The sequence below is a fragment of the Thamnophis elegans genome, chromosome Z, assembly GCF_009769535.1.
Source record: "Thamnophis elegans isolate rThaEle1 chromosome Z, rThaEle1.pri, whole genome shotgun sequence".
Taxonomy (NCBI): domain Eukaryota; kingdom Metazoa; phylum Chordata; class Lepidosauria; order Squamata; family Colubridae; genus Thamnophis; species Thamnophis elegans.
In genome coordinates this window covers 108751930-108776023 of record NC_045558.1, presented here as the reverse complement: position 1 = coordinate 108776023, position 24094 = coordinate 108751930, and the positions used below count along the sequence as shown (strand labels likewise).

General features: G+C 35.9%; 1 protein-coding gene across 1 annotated transcript; it reads right to left on the bottom strand.

Annotated features, from left to right (window-relative positions):
- Positions 1-11263: 11263 nt before the first annotated feature.
- On the bottom strand, positions 11264-23457 carry LOC116520431 (epididymal sperm-binding protein 1-like). The gene is made up of 8 exons (XM_032234623.1): positions 23258-23457; positions 22898-23041; positions 21720-21884; positions 20316-20477; positions 19258-19404; positions 15687-15851; positions 14823-14869; positions 11264-12208 (listed from the first exon to the last, which is right to left on the bottom strand). Exons 1-7 carry the CDS (start codon positions 23316-23318, stop codon positions 14862-14864), a joined length of 852 nt encoding a protein of 283 aa, XP_032090514.1. The 5' UTR covers positions 23319-23457; the 3' UTR covers positions 11264-12208; positions 14823-14861.
- Between the last annotated feature and the right edge of the window lie 637 nt (positions 23458-24094).

Here is a 24094-nt window from a genome sequence, read left to right as displayed (position 1 = left end):
TCTAAAAGTACAATATTTTTATGGACAATTGAAATGTGTTGTTGAGGTGACTACCAGTTATTTATAAGAACTTTTTTTTCAGTACAAATCTTTTTTTATTTCCATTTCATTCTATACAATCACATGTTTACTGTGCAACCGAGGCATATAACATTGAGTAATAAACACAGCCCTCGCTTTTATAGAAAATGCCCCCTACAATACAAACCGAATATACCGCCTTAGCCCACCATACACCCTCTTTCATCCCCCTCCAACTTTCATTCTTCCTTCTCTCATACCCCTCTACACCTACTTCCCCTCCCCCTCTATCTAACCCTAACCCTATCACTCCCTCTCTTAATCCATTCCCTCCCTTCCTTCTCCTCCTCCTCTCTCTCACTCTCTCTACTCTCCTTCTTCTTTCATTCAGCTCCTCCCTTCGGTATCTATTACTTTCCGATATATTCAGTTTGTTCTGTTTTGACACTAACATTAAAAAAACCACAGTATACAAGTGCAATCATGCTTTAAAATTTAACACATATTATATTTCCCCCCTCCCCCCCTCCCCCTAGATCCCCGCCTCCCTTCCCTCCCCCCGACTTCCCAGAGCCCATACATGGTATAACTTTTTGACAATCACAGTCTAAAATATCTCTACATTGAACTCAGCTTCTTGCTGTTACCCAAATTTTTAACAATTTAAGTTATTACTAATTTTAAGCATAAGCTATCTGGAATTTCCTAGTCCCGTATTTGCTTTGTATATAATCAATCCATTTTTTCCAGTCTCGTTTATACTTCTCATTTGAATGTTCTTTAAGATATGCTGAAATTTTTGCCATTTCGGCTAAGTTTGTAACCTTCAAAGTCCATTCTTGAATTGTAGGCAGGTCTTTCTTCTTCCAGTATTGCGCCACCAAGAGTCTTGCTGCCGTTATTAAGTACAGAACCAAATTAATCTCTACTGCTACAAAGTCAATACATATACCTAGTAAAAACAGTTTGGGAGTGAATTTTATCCTTTTTTTGAAGATATTTTGCAGGATCCACCAAATTTTTATCCAAAATGCCTTAACATTACGACATGTCCACCATATATGAAAATATGTAGCATCAAAGGAACCACATCTCCAACATTTAGGCTGAACATTTGAATACATAGAAGCAAGCTTTTTGGGATCTAAGTGCCATCTATAAAACATCTTATAAAAATTTTCTCTCAAATTTTTTGCTTGTGTAAATTTTACATTTCTTACCCATATTTTTTCCCATGTGTCCAGCATTATAGGTTCTTCAATATTCTGAGCCCATTTTATCATACAATCTTTAACCATTTCGGTTTCTGAGTCCATCTGTACTAATACATTATATATCCTCTTTATGTGCATTAAACTTTGATCTCTTATTTGTTTAAACAAGTTATCCTCAGCTATTACAAAACCTATTTTTTGGACTATTTTCCACCTGGCCTGTAGTTGGCCATACTGAAACCACGTTTGAACTACCTTCTCTTTTTTAAGTACCTCTAAGGATTTTAATTGCAGCACCCCTCTTTCTGTAATAAGAAGTTGTCTATAAGTGGTTCTATCGTGTTTTTGTTCTATATTCATATTTTCAATTGCATGTCTAGGAATTGCCCACATGGGCAATTTGTCATTTAGTTTATGTTGATATTTTTTCCAAACCTGCAATAAGGCATTTCTTAAAATATGATTTTTGAAATTCTTATCCAGTTTTTTGTTGAATAACAAGTAAGCATGCCAACCATATACCAAATCATGTCCCTCAATATTCAATATTCTGTCATTGGTTAAATGGATCCAATCACTAATTGCAGATAAAGCCACTGCATCATAATATAATTTTAAATTTGGTAATTTCAATCCTCCTCTTTCACGTACATCTTGCATTATTTTCATCTTAACCCTCGGCTTCTTTCCTGCCCATACAAATTTGTTGATACCCTTCTGCCATTCTAAAAGGTTCGCATCTCTTTTAAGTATTGGTAACATTTGAAACAAAAATAAAAATTTTGGTAAAATATTCATTTTCACTGCCGCTATCCTTCCCAACAAAGATAAATGCAGTTTCTCCCACCTTTTCATCTCCATTTGTATACTATGCCAGAGTGGTTCATAATTATGCTTGTATAATTTCCCATTTGAAGTTAAAATATTAACTCCAAGATATTTGACTTTTTTAACAACCTCACATCCTAACATCACTCCCAATTCTTCCTTCTGTTTGGTATTCATATTCATTGCTAATATTTTGGTTTTTCCTAAATTAATTTTAAATCCAGAGACTTGACCATATTGATTAATCGTATTCATTAAAACCTTACTGGATTCCTGCGGTTGTTTCAATATTATAACCAAGTCGTCCGCAAAAGCGCGGACTCTGTATTCTTGCTGTCTGATCTTGATCCCTTTTAAAGCATCCAAAGCCCGTATCTTATTCAGCAATACTTCCAAAGTTATAATAAACAATAGTGGGGACAAAGGACAACCCTGTCTTGTACCTTTTTCTATTTGAAAGGAATCTGTTAAACTTCCATTAACTATAATTTGGGCTTTTTGCTGCTGATATATTGCACCAATTGACCTTAAAAAGTCATCTCCTATCTGCATTTTTTGCAGTATCTTCAACAAGAATTGCCAATTGACTCGATCAAAGGCTTTCTCAGCGTCCAAAAATATGAATGCGGCAGGAATTTGATTATTCTTTCCCAAGTATTCTAAAGCATTAGTAATTAACCTGATATTGCTCTTCATCTGTCTGCCCTGTATAAAACCTGTTTGGTCAGTATGTATCAGTTGTTGGATAACCACCATTAACCTATTTGCTAATATTTTGGTAAAAATTTTATAATCTACATTAAGTAGTGAAATAGGTCTATAATTTTTCGGCTGAGTAAGATCTTGGTCTTCTTTGGGTATCAACAATATGAACGCTGTCTTCCATGAAGGGGGCACTTTACCTTCCGATTGAATTTTATTAAATAATTCTCTAAGAGGTTCTACCATTTCTAACTGTAGGTTTTTATAATAAACGGCTGTTAAGCCATCTGTACCTGGTGCTTTCCCTAGCTTTAATTGTTTGATTAACTGCAGGATTTCCCCAGAGGTTATTGGTTGGTTCAACCTATACCTATGTTCTTCGCTAACTAGGGGGATTTTCTCTTTATCTAAGTATTTATTTATATCTAAGTCCCTAATTTTGTCCCCTTTATACAACTCTGTAAAAAATTCTCGAAATCCCTTTTGGATCTCTTCCTGCTGAAACACTTCCTTCCCTCTGTAACACAATTTGGATACATTTCAAATTTTCCTTTTTTTCCTGATCTGATAAGCCAACCATCTACCGGGTTTATTTGCATTACAGAAAGTATTATGTTTAGCATATAATAAACTGGTGGCTACCTGGTCAGAGATCAGCATATCAAATTGAGATTTTAATATGGAAATTGCTTCTTTAGTCTTTGTATCACCTGGGTTCAATATTAATTCCTGCTCTTTCCCTTTAATTTCCTCTTCCAATTCTTTACGTTTTTGCCCTTGTTTATGTCTATGTATTTTGTTTATATTTATCAATACTCCTCTCATATAGGCTTTGCTTGCATCCCATACATATTCCATAGGTGTACCCTTATTCATGTTAAAAACAAAGTATTCAGATAACAATTTTTTACAATCATTAACATACTTTTCATATCTGAATAAATTTTCATTCAGCCTCCTAGAACTTAAAGGTTCTAGCAATAAAGGTTTCAATACGGTATTTGAAAGAGTTGGGATATAAGTACAATTCTGAACTATTTCACTGATATTTTAAGCTTTGGGATAAGCTCACTTTGAAAAGAGCATGTCTGTTTTAATAAAAACTAACGGATTAATAGGGGATTTAATACTTAAAGTCAGTTGATTGCAAATCAAGTTTTTAAACCATTTTAATTATCACAGGAGTAATTGGGGTTTCCTAAAATGCAGATTGTACATTCATTGAAAGCATCTTTTGATTTCACAATGTGGTCCAAATGCATCAGCAACACCTGAAAGCCTTACATTACAATCAACATTATAATGTTTCTTAGATGAGTCTAAAAGTACAATATTTTTATGGACAATTGAAATGTGTTGTTGAGGTGACTACCAGTTATTTATAAGAACTTTTGAACAGAGTTCAATATCCTGTACCTTGGCATCCATTCCTAATCATGATGACTTCAAAATGATGACATTATTTAGACATGGTTTGCATTGCAGGAATCTTCATCATATTCCCCTTGATCCCCAACACCTGTGACCCTTTATTTAAAAAAAACAATGGTTAAAATAATAAAAAATAGTGAATATATATATGTGTGTGTGTGTGTGTGTGTGTGTGTGTGTGTGTTTTTATTTGTGCTGATAAATAAATAAAGGGAGACTAGTATAGATCTATTTCAAGCTATTTAGCTCTCATCAGCTAGCCACACCCTTACTGGGATTCGAACCTGTGCTGTATTGCATCTTAGGCAAACGTCTTAGCCATCAAGCCACAGGTCTCCTCCTTATCAGCTGAAGCCAGGGAAGAAGGTATATATTAGTGTCACAACCCCTGAAGGTATATATTAGTGTCACAACAGGGGTTGTGACACTAATATATACCTTCTTCCCTGGCTTCAGCTGATAAGGAGGAGACCTGTGGCTTGATGGCTAAGACGTTTGCCTAAGATGCAATACAGCACAGGTTCGAATCCCAGTAAGGGTGTGGCTAGCTGATGAGAGCTAAATAGCTTGAAATAGATCTATACTAGTCTCCCTTTATTTATTTATCAGCACAAATAAAAACACAAATATAACAAAAGGCAACAGTAAAAATATTGGGTTTCTGTCGTGATGGACTCTTGTGACGAGCCGATTGACAGATGTTGGAAGCAGTTAGCTTCCTCCCATAATTGGGGCTTACCAGGGGTTGTGACACACACACACACACACACACACACACACACACACACACACACACACACACACACACACACACACATATATATATATATATATATATATATATATATATATATATATATGCAAATATAAAAACCCAGACTCATAGCCTGGTACCAAAAGGCAGATAATGAATTTCAGAAAATGCTGAAATAATTGAGTTTACATTTTAGTTTATTATTGGATGAAAATTATTGATGTATTATTAAATACATCAATATTTATTTATTTATTTATTTAATATATCAGTATTTATTTAAAATGTTGAACCATTTTTTGCATAATACCTTTCATGGCGAGGCAACGTTTGTTTGTTTGTTTGAGTCTTTGGGTCAATTTTGATCCTGGCGACTGCCTAGTAGAAGTCCCTTCAATTTTCAGGGCAAGATTTTTGTAATTTTTTTTTTCTTTTTGTCAGCTCCCATGGAAAATATGCAATGGCACAATCATACATCCATTACCAGTTTCATTCTTTTGGGCTTTCAAAATTTACATCAATTTCAGATTTTGCTCTTTTTATTGTTTTTGGCCATATATATTGTAACTATAATTTGTAATGTTCTTTTTTAAAATTTTATTTTATTATTAAAAAATTTTATTTTGTTACATAAAGAACACATGCCCACACCAGTGGGAAAAGAAAAAATCAAAACACAAAAAAGACAAAAAACAGAAAACAAGGCAGGGGAAAAAAAAGAAAAAACAAAAGAAAGAAAGAAAGAAAACACAAGTTTATATTATAAAAAAGTATATCAGCTGGTTACAACATGTTTTTGTGCATCTCTTCCATTAATTCATATTAATTCAAATATCTTAACTCAAATGTTTATCATATTGACATCATCATACCTCCACTTTTAGTTGACTACAGTTATTTAAACATCTTTCATCCTTAACTATGCCAAAGATTTGATCCATAACCACATGCTAGCATTTCATTTACTTGTTTATAAAATCCTCCATTAACATCAAATCCTCATATCCTGTTTTAGCTAAACATCCATAATATTTAATACCAAAAATTCCATCCTCCATGTATATAGTTTATTATCATTCTCCTTTCTTTATGTAATTATATCGTATATCATAACATTTTCCCCATATTAGTTAACATTTAACTGTATATAGTTTTATTTTATTTTTTAATAGTGATAATTATTGTGATTAATAACCTTTGTATATGGTCCAAAAATATTTCTAACCTTCCCTTCTCATAGCCAATTATTATTTATCATATCAACTCCACATTATATACATTACTATCATTATCAATTATTATTCAACTATGTCTATTACAAATAAGATTAATTAGGTTTAGCTAATTTTGAGATTGTATTCTTCCATCTATCAGCCTGTGTCTCTCCAATAACAAAATCTCCTTAATCATGTTGCCATTCGTGGATCAAGTTCTCCAAACGTCTTTATGAGCAAGTCCAAACAAGAAGATCTTCGCATCTTTTTGCTTAAGGTGCCTCTCATATAATGTCGTTGTCCTACGTTTATTCCACTTTTCAGCTTGTCTTTAATTCTCAGTGGTGGTATCAAAAGTTTTGCAAATGATGTTTCATAAAGTATAAATTCTTTAATGCTTCTCATTCCTCCTGCGCTCTGTCTTTTGAAGTAAATCTTCTGTGTGGCTGCCCCCCCTTCAAACGTTCCATCTTTTTCTCCCTCAGAGGTAAACCAGATGCCCGGAATGTCAGCAAATTGAAAATCTTCATCTCTGGCATCCTTCGTTTTTATTTCAGAAACATTCAAACATTCAACATTCTCACTTTTTTCTTCATATTTTGATGTTAAAAACAGCAAATAATCCAGCTTTTTTTCAAATCTGTCGTACGTGTCAGATAGCTTTTGTAATGCGGAAAAAATTCCAACCCCCAAGGGACTTTGCGAACGTCTCTGGGGTCACTGGATCTCCTCCAACCTTTCACTGTCTCTCCGGGACAGCTTGGGTTCAAAAATGAACCGTCCAATTCCTTCGGAATAGAGGAATTTCAGGAATAGCCTGAAAATCCATCTTCTCACTGCTAAGCCCCACCTTCTTCCCAATTTGTAATGTTCTTATAGTGATTCTAGTTGTGACTGATCAGCGCCTTCACACTCCCATGTATTTCTTCCTAGCTAACCTTTCCTTCTTGGAAGTATTTTATAGTTCTGTCATCACTCCAAAGATGTTGGCCAACTGTGTAGCAGAAAATAGAACTATTTCCTTTAGTGAATGTATCACCCAGTTATTTCTTTATGTCAGTTTGGGCACCACAGAATGCTCTCTTCTTGCAATCATGGCTTTAGATCGCTATTTAGCCATATGTAAACCACTCTTCTACAACATCATCAAGAACTTCAAGCTTTGCCTTCAGCTAGCAACTCTCTCCTGGTTTTCAGGCTTTTGATTCTCAGCTGTCTTGGTTGGGGGTGTTTCCTGGTTATATTTTTTTGGCCCCAATGAAATGGACCAGTTTGTTTATGACATGGAAGAGCTGATAAAACTGTCCTACAAGAAAAGCAAGTTGACTGCTTTTCTCTCTTCTGTCATTGTAACACTCAGTCCCTGTCCCTTCATCGTCATTTCCTATGTGTATATTATCTCAGCTGTCTTCAGTATAGCTTCCTCTGTTGGGAGATATAAAGTCTTTTCAACATGTGTCTCTCACATTACAGTGGTGAGTTTGTATTATGGGACTATCATTATCTTATATGTAATTCCAAAAAGAGGTCAAATTCCAGAATTTCACAAGGGATTTATCTGTTATATACACTGTTATGACACTCATGCTCAATCCCATTGTATATAGCCTCCTGTTCTGGACCCGGCATGTAACCATGCCAGGGGCCAATCAGCTTCCAACTTCACACTTTAGGATTAATGTCTCTCAGATCAATTTATTAACAGGAATTCTTAGTAGCAAACATATAGTTCAATATTAAGATACATCTGACCTTAGATCTGTCCATTGGGTGATGTGAAAAAACTATGCTTTTCCATTCCTCTGATGAAGCAGGGGTGAGGAAACATGCATTTATCCCATTGTTCTCAGTTAACACTCAAAAACTCTTCACGAAGCGTTATGTCATAAATCAATTTTTCTGGGGAGAGAGGCCCGGTATCCAATCAGGGAACGCAGATGTGGTCACATGTCATGGAACTACATTTCCCACAAGGCATCCCTGCCTATATTTCCCATAAGGTGGCTGAATTTCCCATGAGGTAGTTCCTTAAAGGAGACAGTTCTTAATTTCTATACTAGCTATATACTGTTGGGGCAGCACACCTCTGGAAGAGGTATGTAAAGGAAGCTTTTAGGAAATTAGTAACACTAAATTTGGGCATAGTTTAAGTTGAAAACTTCAGCAAGGTTTTCATCTACATTCCATTCTCTATGAAGTAGAAGGACTCCAAGAGGGTGGAGGAACCTAAGGATAGAATTTCTATGGATACTACTATCTGTCACTACTAAATCTATACTAAGAAGGCAGAACAGCAGAGAAGTTGGCCTTTAATTAACATTGTTTGCTATGAAGAAAGTTGTTGGTTGTAGTTTATGAACTATGTTTTTATATAGGTCTAATAAATCTTGGGAAGGGTTGGCTGTAATAAAGGCTGACCAGTTTTTTTGAAGATTGTCCTCTGATAGGGCTCTCTTCACCTTCTGGTCAAGTTGCTGGGATCATTCAACCCTACACCTTGCTGGCCCTGCTGGAGAAGTTGCAGGAATAAATTGGTCCCTGGAGGGCATCTGCCAGATGAAGGACATCATGTGTGTACACAAAGGTAGATGATTGCTTTCCAGGCAAGGTAGGAATTCAAATTTTTCTATATTGTAGTAGTAAGTCCATAGAATTTAGGATATAACCAATGGTGCTGGTTATGGCCCCTGCCATAAATGGGATCTCACCAAGATAGTCGCCAGCCCAAGAGCCATTGCGTTGATTCGCCATCTTTGCAAGACATCGCTTCTCAGTCTTTGGCTAAGATCAAGGTCAGTGTAGTATAAACTAATAATTGAAGTGAGCACTAAGTTACATTGCTCTTTGCCAAACCTTGAAGCAATGACTCAGCTTCAGAAACGTATCTATGGCAATTTGGTGGGCAGGAACTTAATCTTTGTTAATAAAGTGCTTTGAGCCATTTTCTGCCACTGCCAATAGAGAAATATTTAAGGTTTCCAAACATGGAACCCTAGTTCAGAATCCTAATAGACTGGAAGGGTATCCATATGCCAGAAAACCAAAGTCAATGATTGTAAAACCAGAGAGAAACAAACACAAACAGAAGCAGACACACAGAAACAGGCAGACATTTCAGCAGAAATTTGTTTAAGGCAGAAAAATATACAGGTAACCTTATAACTATTTTAGAGGAATTTAAGAGCCAGATCCAGTGCTTTCAGTGCTAGATGACAGGCTGTTCTTGCAATCAGATATTGATAGCAAATTAGAACAGGGAGTGAGCCTGTACGTAGGTCAGCCATTATGGGGAGCAGATATTATACCAACTATCTATACATTTGCTCTTTTAAATTTTCAATATTAATTGCAATGCTTTTTTCAACATTAAGTGCTGCATACTTTTAAGAATTATACTTGGTGAAATGAATTGAATTTCTACATGGCAATTATGGCCTTAATAATTGCAGCCTTATTTTAGCTCAGATTTCTGCAATGATTGTGAAAGAAAATATAACAATCTAAGAAAAACAGGAACTGAAGAAGGCTGCACTTCATAGAAAGATAGTCTCCAAAATTATGTAGAATTTAATCAGGACAGAAACAAGGAGGAGAGAAGACATTTCTTAATCTGATACAGATTGGGCAATATGTATAAATCTTTTTTCAATACTAATGGCAAAGTTCTTTATTCGACATTAAATACTGCATATTTTTAATCTATGAAATGAACTGAATGTAATCTGTAAAAGCAAAGTGATTTTTGGCCAACATAAGCCCTGAATATAATGGAATCAGTATTAATAAAGTATATATGAATTTCTAGAAATTAAGGATTGTGATAGAATTGAAAATCATTTATGGAACATTTATGTTACACTAATCAACAAGTGAAGGTTTTATTTCCACTAACTACAAAGCTACAAGGCAAGGCTTCGTTTATACTAATCATAAAGCAAAACTGTGAAGTTCTATTTCAAACTAGCTACAAGGGAACCAAAAAAATTAACATTTAAGAATTGGATGTTTTAAAATTCTTGGATTTTTTAAAAAATTTTCAAGGTTTTTTCATTTTTTTTATTTTTAAAATGTTAATAAATACAGGACTCCGCATTAATTAAAAAGAAAGGTTCTCAATATTTATTTTTCTGTTTCCTTATTAGACTACAAACTGTATCATGTAAACCAAAGGCTATTAAAAAAAATGAATAAAAAAATTCAATTCTGAAATGTAGTCTTTCAGTCCTCCTTGTGGCTAGTTTTGAAGTGGAACTTAAATGCAAAGGAGGTGGCTCTCTGCTGCAGATATAGCCTTTGGTTTACATGATACAGTTTGTAGTCTAATAAGGAAACAGAAAAATAAATATTGAGAACCTTTCTTTTTAATTAATGCTGTGTCCTGTATTTATTAACATTTTAAAATGGGAGACAAGGTAGCACTTAAAGCAGCCGCTGCCGCCGCCGCCACCACCGCCCCTCCTTCGCCCGGCAGGGCAGTGGTGGCAGCAGCGGCAGCGGCTACTTTAAGTGCTCCCTTGTGTCACAGCCGGGACCGCTCCAGGCCGCCGGCTGCTGACACGTGCTCCTGCAAGAGCTTCTGGGCAGCGCCGGGAGGCCGCAGAGAAGCTTCGCTCCATTTTTCACTCAGCCTTCCCCCAGAGGCGAGCCGGGACTTCCAGCGGTAGAGCTTGGAGAAGCAGCGGACGCAGGCCGGGACAGCGGGGGGGCAGCGGGGCACTTTGCATCGAGGGAGCCACCAAGCGCCTTTGCTGCAGACCTGGGCACTTGGTTGCTCCCATAATGCAAATCCCCCCCCCACTGAGGCCGACCGCTGCCCTGATGAGCCTCACCAGGTATCAACCTCACCGCACGTCACTGTAGTAATACATATAGTTATATGTTAGGAACATGAAAAAATAAAAAAAAACTTTAATAAAAAGTGTAAAAGGACAGTGATGAACTACCAGTATCAGACATGAATCAAGTAACCCATTTGTGGACGTTCATCTACTGAGGCTATGTAAACCAATCCAGGCAATGCAAAATAATACACTCCAATTTGCTGCTAAAAGTGTTTATTACAAAGAATCAGACATTTAGAAATTATCAGGAGGCATCCAGCAAAGCAAAAAGAAGATATCACAAACATACAAATTTCTATAAAGGTGGGCAAATGCCAGTGTATATTCCGAGGACCAGTATGCTTTCTTTTCTGATATACCTTACTGTATTGAATGCCATAATGAACAAAGCAACATAAGAAATATATTTTATCAGATTTTTAAACATTAAACATTACAACAAAATCCAATTAAAAATTATCTTTCAAGCCTACAATGTTCTAAAGATAAGAATTTTAAAGTAGGCTTAAAATGATGGGAAATTACCATATTTTTCACTCCATAAGATGCTCCTGATCGTAAGAGGCACTTAGGTTTAGAGGAGGAAAGCAAGAAAAAAAAATCTGCATCTGCCTCCCAGCATCCATCCGGTATACATTTGGCTAGCGTCCTTGCAGCAAACAGCAAAAGCCTCCTCCGTGTCTGCTGCCTCTACTAAGGAATGCTGGAGTCTTCACAGCCAAGCAGGTGATTGGTGGTTGGATCAGCCTCCGGGAATACAACCAATCAGCTCTTCTAGGCATCCTGACGCCCATATTCGTTCCATAAGACGCACAGGCATTTCCAGCCACTTTTGGGGGGGGGGGGTAGGAGTGTGTTTTATGGAGTGAAAAATACGCTAATTGATTCCTTACAAATTCTGATAGCACAAATGAAGGTGCCCTGGAAGCTACTAAAATGTCAGATAGCAAGCAACTGGGAATTGACCATATCTGGCAATAAAATAATTTCTTAGGTGATTTTTTTTCATGCACAATTATGAACAAAGATGGGTCACAGTAAAGTAATGCAAAGTGTGATAACTTCTAGTAAACCTAGATATATCTTTTCTACAGTAATAAGTTTGCAAAGATAAAGTGACAGATGGCATATAGCCATAACTTCCATTCAAATGTTATTATCCCTTGAATCACAAACATCTAATATTTTCTGGATTTTGGTAATCTGGGGAGAAAAGAAAAACAATGCAGTTATAATGTTCAAGAGAGTTCAACATTTCCATCTGCAAAAGTCAGGAAGTTATCACAACTTAAAATAAGTTTAAAATCTATTCTGTTTTATTTTGTAGACACAAAAAATATAATTGTAATGTAGGTACTGATGAGTCAATACAAAATTCTTGCATCTACCTCTGTTCGTCTTTTGGCAGTATTGTTTAAACCAAAATTATAGATATCGTGTTTCCACGAAAATAAGACAGGGTCTTATTTTCTTTTGACCCCCCAAAAAATAAGCACTTATTTTCAGGGAGGTCTTATTATTTTTGAGGTGCAGGAGGCGGCTAGTGTGGGCACCTCATGGTTGCTGCTATGTGGCAATATTTTGGGGGAGGGCTTATTTTCAGGGGGGCTTATTTTAGTGCAGGTCCTCAAAAGTCTGATTGGGCTTATTATCCAGGGAAGTCTTATTTTTGGGAAAACAGGGTAATTCACTCAGAAATTGTGAATATGCTACATAGGTTCATTTAGACAAAAAGGAATAAACTATGAGCATCAAGTATTATTCAAACAAATTTTCAATGTCACATATAATTTAGGGAGAAAAACATATTTATCTTTTCTGATCTTGGAAGAAAGAAACAGCAAAGAGTACTGAAACCTAAGAAACCAAAATATGTTCTCTGAATTTTATTCTCCAAAATAATTAAAGATTTCAGAGTGTTTAGATTAAAGCATAAATATATGCTTTTTTCCTCCCTCTGTCCTCTCCTACCTTGGCATTTTTCTGATTTAATTTTTTTAATGTATTAGTTTATCAAAATATAAAATACAAAGAAAATTAAAATAATGGGAAACTTTGGGAGGAGAACAGGGAAAAGGAGAAAGCATGAGATGGGGGGGGAATCCTATGAAGGAGACGTATCTCTTTTTCAGCTTACTAACAGAAGGAATACAAATTCCTTTAGCTTATATTACTCTCCTGGGTTATGGAGAATGCTAGAATCACTCCACAAGATCTTCCATGCAGCAGTGATCTTCAGGAAGCCTTAGGAGCTGTGCTTTGGATAACCCGACAAGCCATTCAGCTAAGGGGTGGGCTGCAATAATTTTATAGTTGAAAAAGGCCACCATTTTGGAAATTATTTTTAAAGGGGACAATAAATCATGACTTTCACTTCTTAATCATTTATCTTCACCGGCTAAAAGAGGCTCATTTTAGTCACAGCTGGTTATTCCGTTTTGAAGATTTCAGACTTCTTTATTGTTAAATGACAAGGAAAAGAATTGCTGGAGGCCAGCTAAAATTTTAAAAAAGCCTGTAATATCTTTTTTTTAACTTTGACGGAGTAATGTGGTTTTATTTTACTATTTTAATTAATCTGTAGCTCTGGATTACTTTGCTAAGGGTGGCTGAAACAATTTTTATGAATCCTGATTGGACAGGAACTATTACTTGGTTTATTTAAAAATCTCTTTTTTGACCACAAGAGAGAGCTAAGAAGATGACAAAACATGAATTTGAGCATATTTTTAGAAAGATATTAGAAAAATGTTTACAGAAAACCATTCACTTTTAGATCAATTATGTATTAAAGATGGAAGAAAGATCAGCAATTTAGAGATGCAATAATGTTTAGAAAGTTATCAAACAACTGAGGCAATTTCACAAATATCTGACAAAGGACTTAACTGTAAATGTTGGAGTATAAATCTGACATCTATCTTTATATGATGATGGTTTAAATACAACCCTCCCAGTGCAACTGAAAAAAAGAGCTCCAATCAAATCTACAATACTCAAGAGGACAAGTTTGGGATTTTTAATTCATAGATACTAAAAAGGTTGAGAATTATTTGAGAAAATTTGAGATATTTGTAATATTACTTCATAGATATTACAGAGAAAAAGATTTATTCTGTCAAAACAAGCTGGAGGGAGTGACTTACATGTAATCAGTTAATTAGGGTTAGAGAGGATTTCTACATGTCTGATATCTATATGTATTTGAAAAAAAAGCTTGAATGTAATTTTCTGTTTATAAAAGTGAGTCTGAATTTGTTTGATATATAATAATTATTTCTAAAGCTTGTAAAATATTATTGAGAATGAACTTGAATATATATTTTAAAAAGAAAATAAAAAGATATATTAGAATTTAGAATTCATTGATTTTAGAAATATTTTCAAAAAAAGATGTAGTTTTAAAATGATTTTTTTTAAAAAATTAAGATTAAAAAATCTGAAATAGTGTAGTAAATTATGTTAACATCAATCATTATAGTTTATAATGATTAATAAGTGTAATAAGAAATATATATTATTTTCCACAGCGAGAAAAAGTGGGATGATTAAATTAAAAGAACATATTTAATTTTGCTTCCATTTGGAAACTGCTTGTGCTTGTGATAGAAAAAAAAAAAGAAAATGCTAATTTTGGTTTTGCTGATTAGATAGGTATGCTATTATAGAAATGGCTGGTATGTGTTATTATGTAAAAGTAAAAAGTTGAGGTTGTAATGTTATTTTCTACTGTGCTAAAAAGACTTCCGCAGATCTTTTCCCCACCTAACCTTAGCATCTCAAGCATTTTCTCGTCCCTTTCCCATTTCTGTCTTACCTGAGGAATCATACATATTGTCCAACAGGCCTTCTTGGTTTACAGTCCTAGAAGGAATGGTAGAAGGTCAGTTCTGTGGAATACATAGATACAGTTCAGCTGTTTATAAAGTAAAAAATAAACAGTATTTCTTCTTTTTAAGACAAAGTAGGTTATCAGATGGCTTATAGCTGGATACCTACAGGATCACACTCATCTCCTGCAACTTCTGCCCAGGAATTAAAATTGCATAAAATTGGCAAACTCCAATTCCCAGATGTAGAACATGTCATCTTGCAGGACCTAGGAGATGACCCTCTCCTGTAGCTGCACCCATTCTGTGAAATAGCATTCTTCCTGAATTCTATATGTCATTGACTCTGATGCATATTCCTGTATCTTTAAGGACCTGACTCTTCCAACAGGACTTAGGACAGAGTGTTTTATAATCTACTCTGTAAAATTGGATTTATATTACATGATGAGTAATTGGAATCTTTATTTTTGTTTTTCTTTGATGTGTCATTGGCATCATTAATTATTGTTTATATTGTTAAATTGTTGATTTTAAATCTAACATGTAAGGTGCCTAAAGTTACCTAGAGGTGGCATATGAGTTGATTATGAAAATAAAGAGCTGTCCTAGATTTCTAACCAAATAGGATAACGATATCGATAAATTAAATATTGTCTTCCACCCAATTCAGAGATACCTTTTTTATCTTTTAGTTTGCAATAATCACTATGGCACATTTATTTTCCTACGTTATGTCCACATTATTCCTAAGTTTGGTATGTCAACTAAAATATTGTACCCAGGTATTTTAAGGAACGTTCACATTCTGATTTCTGATTCTTAATATAGCAACTTCTGATTTATCTTACTTGTATCAGCACAGTAACTCCATTGCCGGTCTTTGTCATAGTTCCTTGTGACAGAACACCAAAATCTTCTATCCTCTGAATTTTGATTGGTGCAAGAAGTGAATGTTTTCCCATTGTAGATGAATGGAAAAACACATCTCTTGCCTTTAGAGTTGCCTTCATATTCTGTAGATATTGGAAAAATAAAAATAAAGAAGGAGGTAGTCTTTATATTGAGATGAACTTTGATCTTATCCAGTAAACATTCCAAACATTTCAACTCACTGGAACTCCTACTCTTTGTCCTTTCAAGGACTGAAGGCCTAGAACCCCCAAACTCCATTTTTCCAAACTACATCTTTAATCTATTTTCTTATAATGTTTTTCATTCCCTCTCTCTCTCTCTCTCCACCCTCCCTTCCTCCCTCTCTCTCCTTCAATACATTTCTTACCTGACAGCACCAACATTGGAAAAGGAAATTGCCAACATGCTTTGCTAAGAAAAAGCAAGATCCGAATGTTTGATTAGGCTAAAAGTAGACATTACCAAGAAAACATAGTTGTGTAAGATGCAGTTAGAGAAGAACCTAGAAGCTTTTTGCAAGAAGAGCTGTTGCTGGAAAAGTTAGGTAACATGATATATAGCTTGTCTGTGAGCCAAACAGGGTTTAAGGGTATAGGTCATGCTAAGAACACCTGAACAGCACTATCTGTACACATGCTATTCCAAGTTGAACAGTATTACTTATATATGTGGTATACAGATGATAAGAGATTTGTAACCAATAATTGTACTTTGTTTACAATTTTCTGTATTCTGAGCAGTGGTGGGTTCCAGATCCCATTCTAACCGGTACAGTTGGAATGGGCCTGGTGTCACTCACATGGATGCATGTGGCACGGACATGCGTCGTAGCTGCCAGCGATGCTTCCACAAGCCTCCATGATGCTCCAAGTGCTCAGCGGAGCATCGCTCAGGCACTGTATGCACCAAGTACCTGCACAGAAGTGCAGAAGGCTCTAAAGAACAGGTGAGGAGCTCGGGTGGGTCCTCTGGAGCACCGTACCGGAACGGTTCCTGGTGCTCCAGGAAGGCTCCGGTACACCCGTACCAAGGCATACCACCTTCAACCCACCACTGATCCTGAGGTATAAAAACAGAATGCCAGTTTTACTCATGGCTCCTCTCAGCTCCATTGCAACCAGTGTAAGAGTTGTTACATAGGCTATCCTAAAAGCTCTTAAAACTGCTATAGCATTTCTGATAGTTGTAGCTTCCAAATGTTATTCAATAGTAGTTTCATGTAAATCACACTGAAATAGCCCAAGCACAAGATGACCAGGACATGAATAACTGAGACAGGGCCTTACAATCCAGGAAAGATCCTAACTAGTATACAATATAAAGTTTTGCAAAGGGCCTCCTAGCCACAGCATCTACCTAATCTTTCAGCAAGATTCTAGAAGAAACCCTTAGTTGTACCCCAGATCTGTCTTGGAAAATGCAACCCCATGCAGAAGTAAAGATCTTAAATTCCCAGGTCCTGGGGCTCCATATCCACAGCCACTCAGTCTTGCTGTGGAGGTTCAGCTGAAGTCTATTGTCCCCCTACATGCCCTCACAGCCTTCTGGCACTAAGAGAGGTATTGTCAGCAATATGTATGTCACCAGGCATGGATAAAGTTGGGTATCATCAGCATACTGATGGTACCTTATCCCATATTGTGGAATGATCACCATGAATGAAGTATTACCAACAAATTTGTATCACCTGTCTTTTTCCTATTATGCAGAACCTTATAATTTTTCATCAGTGAACAGCATTTTGGTTTATAGATCTCAGTGTTCAAGCCTATAAAGTTCCTTTAAAATTTTGAGTTTGTTTTCTGGAATAGGAAATATTCCTGTCAAAATAGGAAATATTCCTGTATGTAACTTCTTTGTGGCAATAGCCACAAAGCCCACTATGGGTTTTTTGAAACCAAAGTTTGAAAACTATGTCTCTATGAATTAACAAATGATAATTGAAGGTGTTTGTAACATACTTGTGTGCATCAGCCCATTCTCTGGGGTTTCTTTAATCACTGAAGAACACTGTAAAGACTAAAGCTGATAAAGACCCCTAGAGTAGATCATAAGATAAGCATGGTATGTGTCCCCTCCACATTCCAGTTCTCCATAACTCTTACCTAACCATGGTGAGTCCTTGAAGATTCTATAAATAGTCCTCAATTTACAACTATTCATGTAATAACTATTTGAAATGGCACTGGAAAATAATGATTTACAACCAGTCCATGTACTTATAAATATCATATCATCCCAAAGGTGACATGATCAAAATGTGGCCACTTCACAACCAGCATGTATTTATGACAGCAGCATCCTAGATCATGTGATCAGCATTTGCAAACTTCTGACAAAGAGAATCAGTAAATCAAAACTTACAATCACATAATGTCAGGCCTAACAATCATGATTGATAGCCAACTAGGAAGATCACAAACCTACAAACCCATATGATCCTGATTCAGGCACTTCACAACTAGTATGCATTTATAATGATTATAGCATCCCGCAGCTATATGGTTGTCAATTGTGAATTTCACAGCTGGCTTCTTACAAGCAGAATCAATGGAGAAACTGGGAGTAAGTAGGAAATCACAGTCTCATGATGTCATGTAAACCAATCACAAGTAATTCACTTAACAACCATAGCAGAAATGACATAAATCCAACATGATCGTGTGATCTTTTACTTAATAACCATGTCATTTAGCAACAGAATTGTTGGTTCCTATTACAGTTTTTACCTAAGAACTACCTGTACTTTCTTCTCCAGCATTTGCAAAATATACATTGCCTCCATTTAAATCCTGCTTCAGGTGCCTTGTCAGAATATACAACATATAGGCAATACTCAAATATTATGTCCTAATTTGTTTTATTTTTTTGCTGCTACGTCTGTTTTTATTCTTCTAATCTAACAAACTCTTCAAAAATAATTATGTAGAGGAAACGGACTATCTCCTTTGCATGCTAACTGTCTGAAAACTGAACCAAATGAAATCAAGAGAAGGCAGCAAAAGAAAGATCAAGTCTAAAACAGATTGGAAGAACCATGGGAGCAGAAAAATATTGAAATTTTCTAGGAGGAATTCTTTGTAGAAACAGATGGGAGAAGCTTGAAATATGGCTGGCTGCTCCTCTCTAAGCTTTATCCTTCATTATGTGACCCACTTTAGATCACAGATAGCCACCTTCTGTTTCCTAAATTCATACAGGCACAGAAATGTAGTAAAAGAATTGGAAATAATAATTTTTCCTATTATTATTCTTTTCATCTCTACTTTCACACTCATCCACTTCAAATATTTCATTGGACTCACACTGACTTGCTTTCCCATCCTTAATCTGGACTTCATTTTTATCTGTAATTGAAAACCTTAAATTGCACATCCCATGTTGCATGGAAACTATCATCTGAGAGGACATTTGTTCCATTGAAATATCATTGCAGCATTCAGAGTCTCTGGATTTTGAGAGAGGAAAGGAAAACAGGTGTCTATACCACACTGTAGTTTCTCCTACCTTCAGTGGCACATGCCCTCCATTTACTGTCCTTGTCATAGTTTGCAGTTGTGGCACACCACAATTGGTTATCAGATGCACCATCTCTTGTACAATGAAAGTAGGTTTTTTTGTTGAATTGGAAGGGAAACCTGCAAGGACGTAATTCTGAAAAGAAATGATAATGGGGGAAGAAATTAGGCAGCACTCCCAAAATAAGCAATCTTAAAAACAAATAGAATTGGGTGAGCAGTGGGGTGATTAAGATTCCAGGTGGAATGGATTTTACTAAGACATTATATATGTTATATGTCAAAAATGGATTTATCCAATTAAAAAATAGATATGCTTAAATGGTTACATACATACTGTATCTTCCTGTTTATGTTGATTGATTTCTGTCAGGGTAATCTGGTAGTCCAGTCAGGAAGCATGATCAGATGGATTAATTCTACTGTATGCAAGGTTACATTAGCAGAATCTTGCAAGTCTGAAAGTTCTGAGACTTGCCATAATCCTGTTCTGTGGACTAAGCTGTTTTTTATTGAATCATTTCCCCAACCCCCATCTTCCAAGGTTATTCCCACCTTCCATTACTTCTTCCTAATTCCTCTAACAAAGGAATATCTTAATACCTGAATATTAATTCCTACAGTCCTAAATGGTTACCAGATAGCAACCAGGGCAGGAAAACACTTTGTTTTTCCTTGATGCACTCATGGCCAATGATGGCTCCACAACAGCTGAACATCTGTTCACTCACTATCCCGATACATATGGGCTAGGGTTAGATAAAAAGCCAAAAAGTTGTTTTAGAGCAGGCCTAGCAGGGGTAAAATTCAGCAGGTTCTGACAGGTTCTGGAGAACCGGTAGCAGAAATTTTGAGTAGTTCAGAGAACTGCAAAATATCCATTCAAATTGGATTGATAAAAGTAACTAGTGGAAAGTGATCTAGAGAATTTTTGCAACTTACTATGGATTTGTGTCTGATTCTCTCCTATCACAGTTTAATAATTTGCAGAGATAGATAGCAGGATTGTCCAAAGTATTTCCTTCTATCATCTAAGTTTTTCCATACCTGAGGGTGTACAGTAAGTCCATTTTGGTTCTCTATCATAGTTGCTGCTCAAAGAGCACCAGAGCTTTCCACCAGAAGTCCCAGCTTTTGTGCAAGATGAGTAGGATTTTCCCTTGTAGATAAAAGGAAACACACAAGGTCCCTGTGAATATGCAGATAGTCCTGAACAATGATGAAAAAAATGAGGAAGAGAGTTAGTAATCACTGATTATTGGGTTCAGCATTTGAGTTAAAGTATTTTTGCCTCAATTACAGTATATCAGAAATTATACTAAAAACAAATATTTATTCTTGAAACGGTGAACCATATTACTTAATCTTATATGGATTATTTAAATTGGAGATACTAATATAATAAACTAGAATTAGGGATTTTATGGCCTCCAAACAATCAGCTCTTTGGCTGTCCCTTCAGGCCAATGTGAGGTCAATTAAAAATTAGAAATCAAATGTAAATGTAGGTAGTCCTCAACTTATGACTGATATTGAGCCCAAAATTTCTGTTGTTAAGTGAAACATTTGAAGTTTTGCCCCATTTTATGATTTTTCTAGTTGTTAAATGAATCACTGCAGTTAATTAGTTAGTAACATGGTTGTTAATTGAATCTGGCTTTGCCATTGACTTTGTCAGAAGGATACAAAAGATGATAACATGAACTTGGGACATAGCAGTGGTCATATGAACCAATTGCCAAGCTTCTGAATATTGATCACATCATAGGGATGCAACACAGCTTGTTATAGTGAAAAATGATCATGTCACATTTTTCAGTGCCACTGTAACTTTGAACAGTCACTAAATGAACTGTTGTAAGTTGAGGAGTACCTGTAAGTGCCCTCCAGGAGGTGTGAAAAGAAGCCCAGGGTAGGCTCTGCGCAATCACCAGTTATGCCCAAAGGAAGGCAAGAAGGCATTTTTCTGCACAGTGCTCACCCCTCACCTGGAGCAGCCTGAAGAGGCAGCTATGGTCATCCCATGAGATGGCCTGGGCTCAGTCACCCACAGCCATATCCTCAAAGCACCACCTTAAAGATGAATGAGTGGGGTGCAGTTGGCAGTTATTGGTTTGGCCTTACACAACAGCCCCAATTCCTCATGTGGCCTTTTGAGAAAATTAATTGGCCACCCCTAATTAAACCAGTATTTGTGTTTTACATTGAACATTATCAGTTTACATGACTTTATTAATCTATTTCTCAAGTTGTAAGAGACTAGATCTAGGGACCTTGGTTAGATTCCCTGCCTCTACACTACACAGTATCGTTTCTCCCTTCCTCCAAAATGTATTCATTTCTGCACTACTCTTAACTTTATTTATCCATTTTTTTAATCAATTAAAAAGTCTCTCTACTTTCCTTTGTGTAGAAGTAAGCTATTCCTATTACATCACACAGTTATCTTACTGGTATCAGCACAGTAGCTCCATTGTTTGTCCTTATCATAACTCCCAGTTGTTGCACACCAGAATCTTCCTATTTCTGCATCTTCATTCGTGCAACTATAATACGTTCGTTTCTTGTACGTAAAGGGGAATGCACATTGTTTTCCACCAGAATTACCACCATATTCTAAGCATAAGACAAAGCAATAAAAGATATATATTATTTTAGTAATGTTCCATACCATATTATTTCAGATTTATTTTCATATTATTGAGCCCCTTTATAATGTGTGTATTCGAAGAGTCACACATCTAATGAGCCATGGTGGCACAGTGATTGCAATGCAGTACTGCAGGCTATTTCTGCTGACTGCCGACTACCAGTAGTTCTGCAGTTCCATTCTCACCAGATCAAGGATGACTCAGCCATCCATCTTTCTGAGGTCAGTAAAATGAGGATTCAGATTGTTGGGGGCAATATATTGTCTCTGTAAACTCTTAGACTTGGCTGTAAAGCTCTGTGAAGCAGTATATAAGTCTAAGTGCTACTGCTGTTATGTTTCAAGCACAAAAGGAAGTGTGTGTTTAAAAACAGCTATCCAGTTTCCAAAATTGTTGGCAGGAGGACCTTAGTCTGAAAATTGAACATTGCTTTGGAATAGTGTTATCCTAATGTGGATTTAGGATTATGGGAGAAATTTCTCTCCCCACCCATCAAACCAATGTCCTTAATTTCTAGAAAGGGTAAAAGTGACCGTCATAAAACAGGATTTATAAAAGAATGGCACTTTTTAAGTAAGAGATTCTCAAGGAGTGAGTACACTTATCATGATAAACCAAGGAAAGTTACTATGATGAAGCCAAATCATAGGCACTATTATAAAACACATTAATTCTTTCACACCAAATATATACTTTGAGACACAGAATTCACTTCTGGGAGAGGGATTAACTGACTTGTCATCCAAATTACATCTTTTTAGTTTTATATAATTAAGCTGCACATTGATGGGCAGTTACAGCATTGTGGTGGAGCTAGGTTAAGCTTACTAAAGTGAAGACAAACAATGCCTGTTTTATTTCTATACCAGAATAGGCCCAGAAACAGTTATAAAAGGAATCAGTTGACTGTTTCAAGATAATTGTTATATTTCTTAACCCTCCAGAGTCATGTAACTCAGAAATTGAAATATGTCAAACCTTTAGTCGCACAATACTTCCATTGTTGAGATTGATCATAGTTTGCAGTTGTGGCACACCATGGGCGGTTCCTGCTTGCATCTTTAGTGCAAGAATTGTAGACTTTTCCGCGGTAAATAAATGGGAAGACACAGGGAGAAGGCACTAAAATGGGAAAAAAAACAATACCAGAATTCAAGAAACTCTCTGCTAAGTATTCATTCATGCCTTTGATTTAGAAGTAGGAAACAAGTCATGCAAGAAATCCAAACATTATATATATTATCTAAATAAATACTCTGAAAATCAGTCTCCAAAAGCAAAGATCAGTGATAAGCTATCTCGGGAAAATGAATCAACACACTAGTATATTTTCCTTACCTGATGCAAAAAGTGATTGAAGAAGTGTACTGAATAAAAAAAATGCTATGATTGTTGTCATTTTCTTTCTAAATGCACTTGACACCCCTGGAGAGGGATGTCCAGTCCACAGATCCTTCAAGACCGTTTCTTGAAACCAAACTGAACACACTAAGGTTGAAGTAATATTTCTTTATTCTGAATAGAAAGACACAGGGAGATTGCCCTCAAAGCCTGTGTAATATTATTGAATACAGTCAACTCTTTTATACCCCCCAAACCACAAAACTCATAATCCTGAATTTGTCATGTGTCATTTCCTTTGCCTTATATGGCTAAAAACTCCTGCAGCAGTTACAAATATGGGTACATATTTGCACCAGTTTTCACAATGTATGCCTTTCACAAGCCCTGTACTCTATATGTTTAGTTTGGAAATAATTCAGTAATATTTGCAATACCTGCAATACCTGAAAACCAAGTGGTTTTCACTTCCTCCTGTGCACACCTTGTCTTACAGTATATTTAAAAAAATGTTCAAGCCTCTGTAAAACAGTTATTTCAGCAAAGTTGGCTAATAATATGTTTTTTTATCTAGATTTGGATTTATTTTCTAATTTATCTTATCAAGGGTACCAGATTTTATATAGTCCATTAGGCATTTCAGTGGTCATTAATTTCTGATACCTGCATGATCATCAAGAACAAAATAAATGCTTTAGCAACTATTTATTCTTCCAACCTCAGTTCCTCCCAAATGTATTCAAGGTGGTATGAGGAGCTCTTGGTGCTCTCTGAGCTTGGTTGTTTTCTTGCAGACATTCTATTACCCAAACTAGATAATATTGTCAGTGCTAA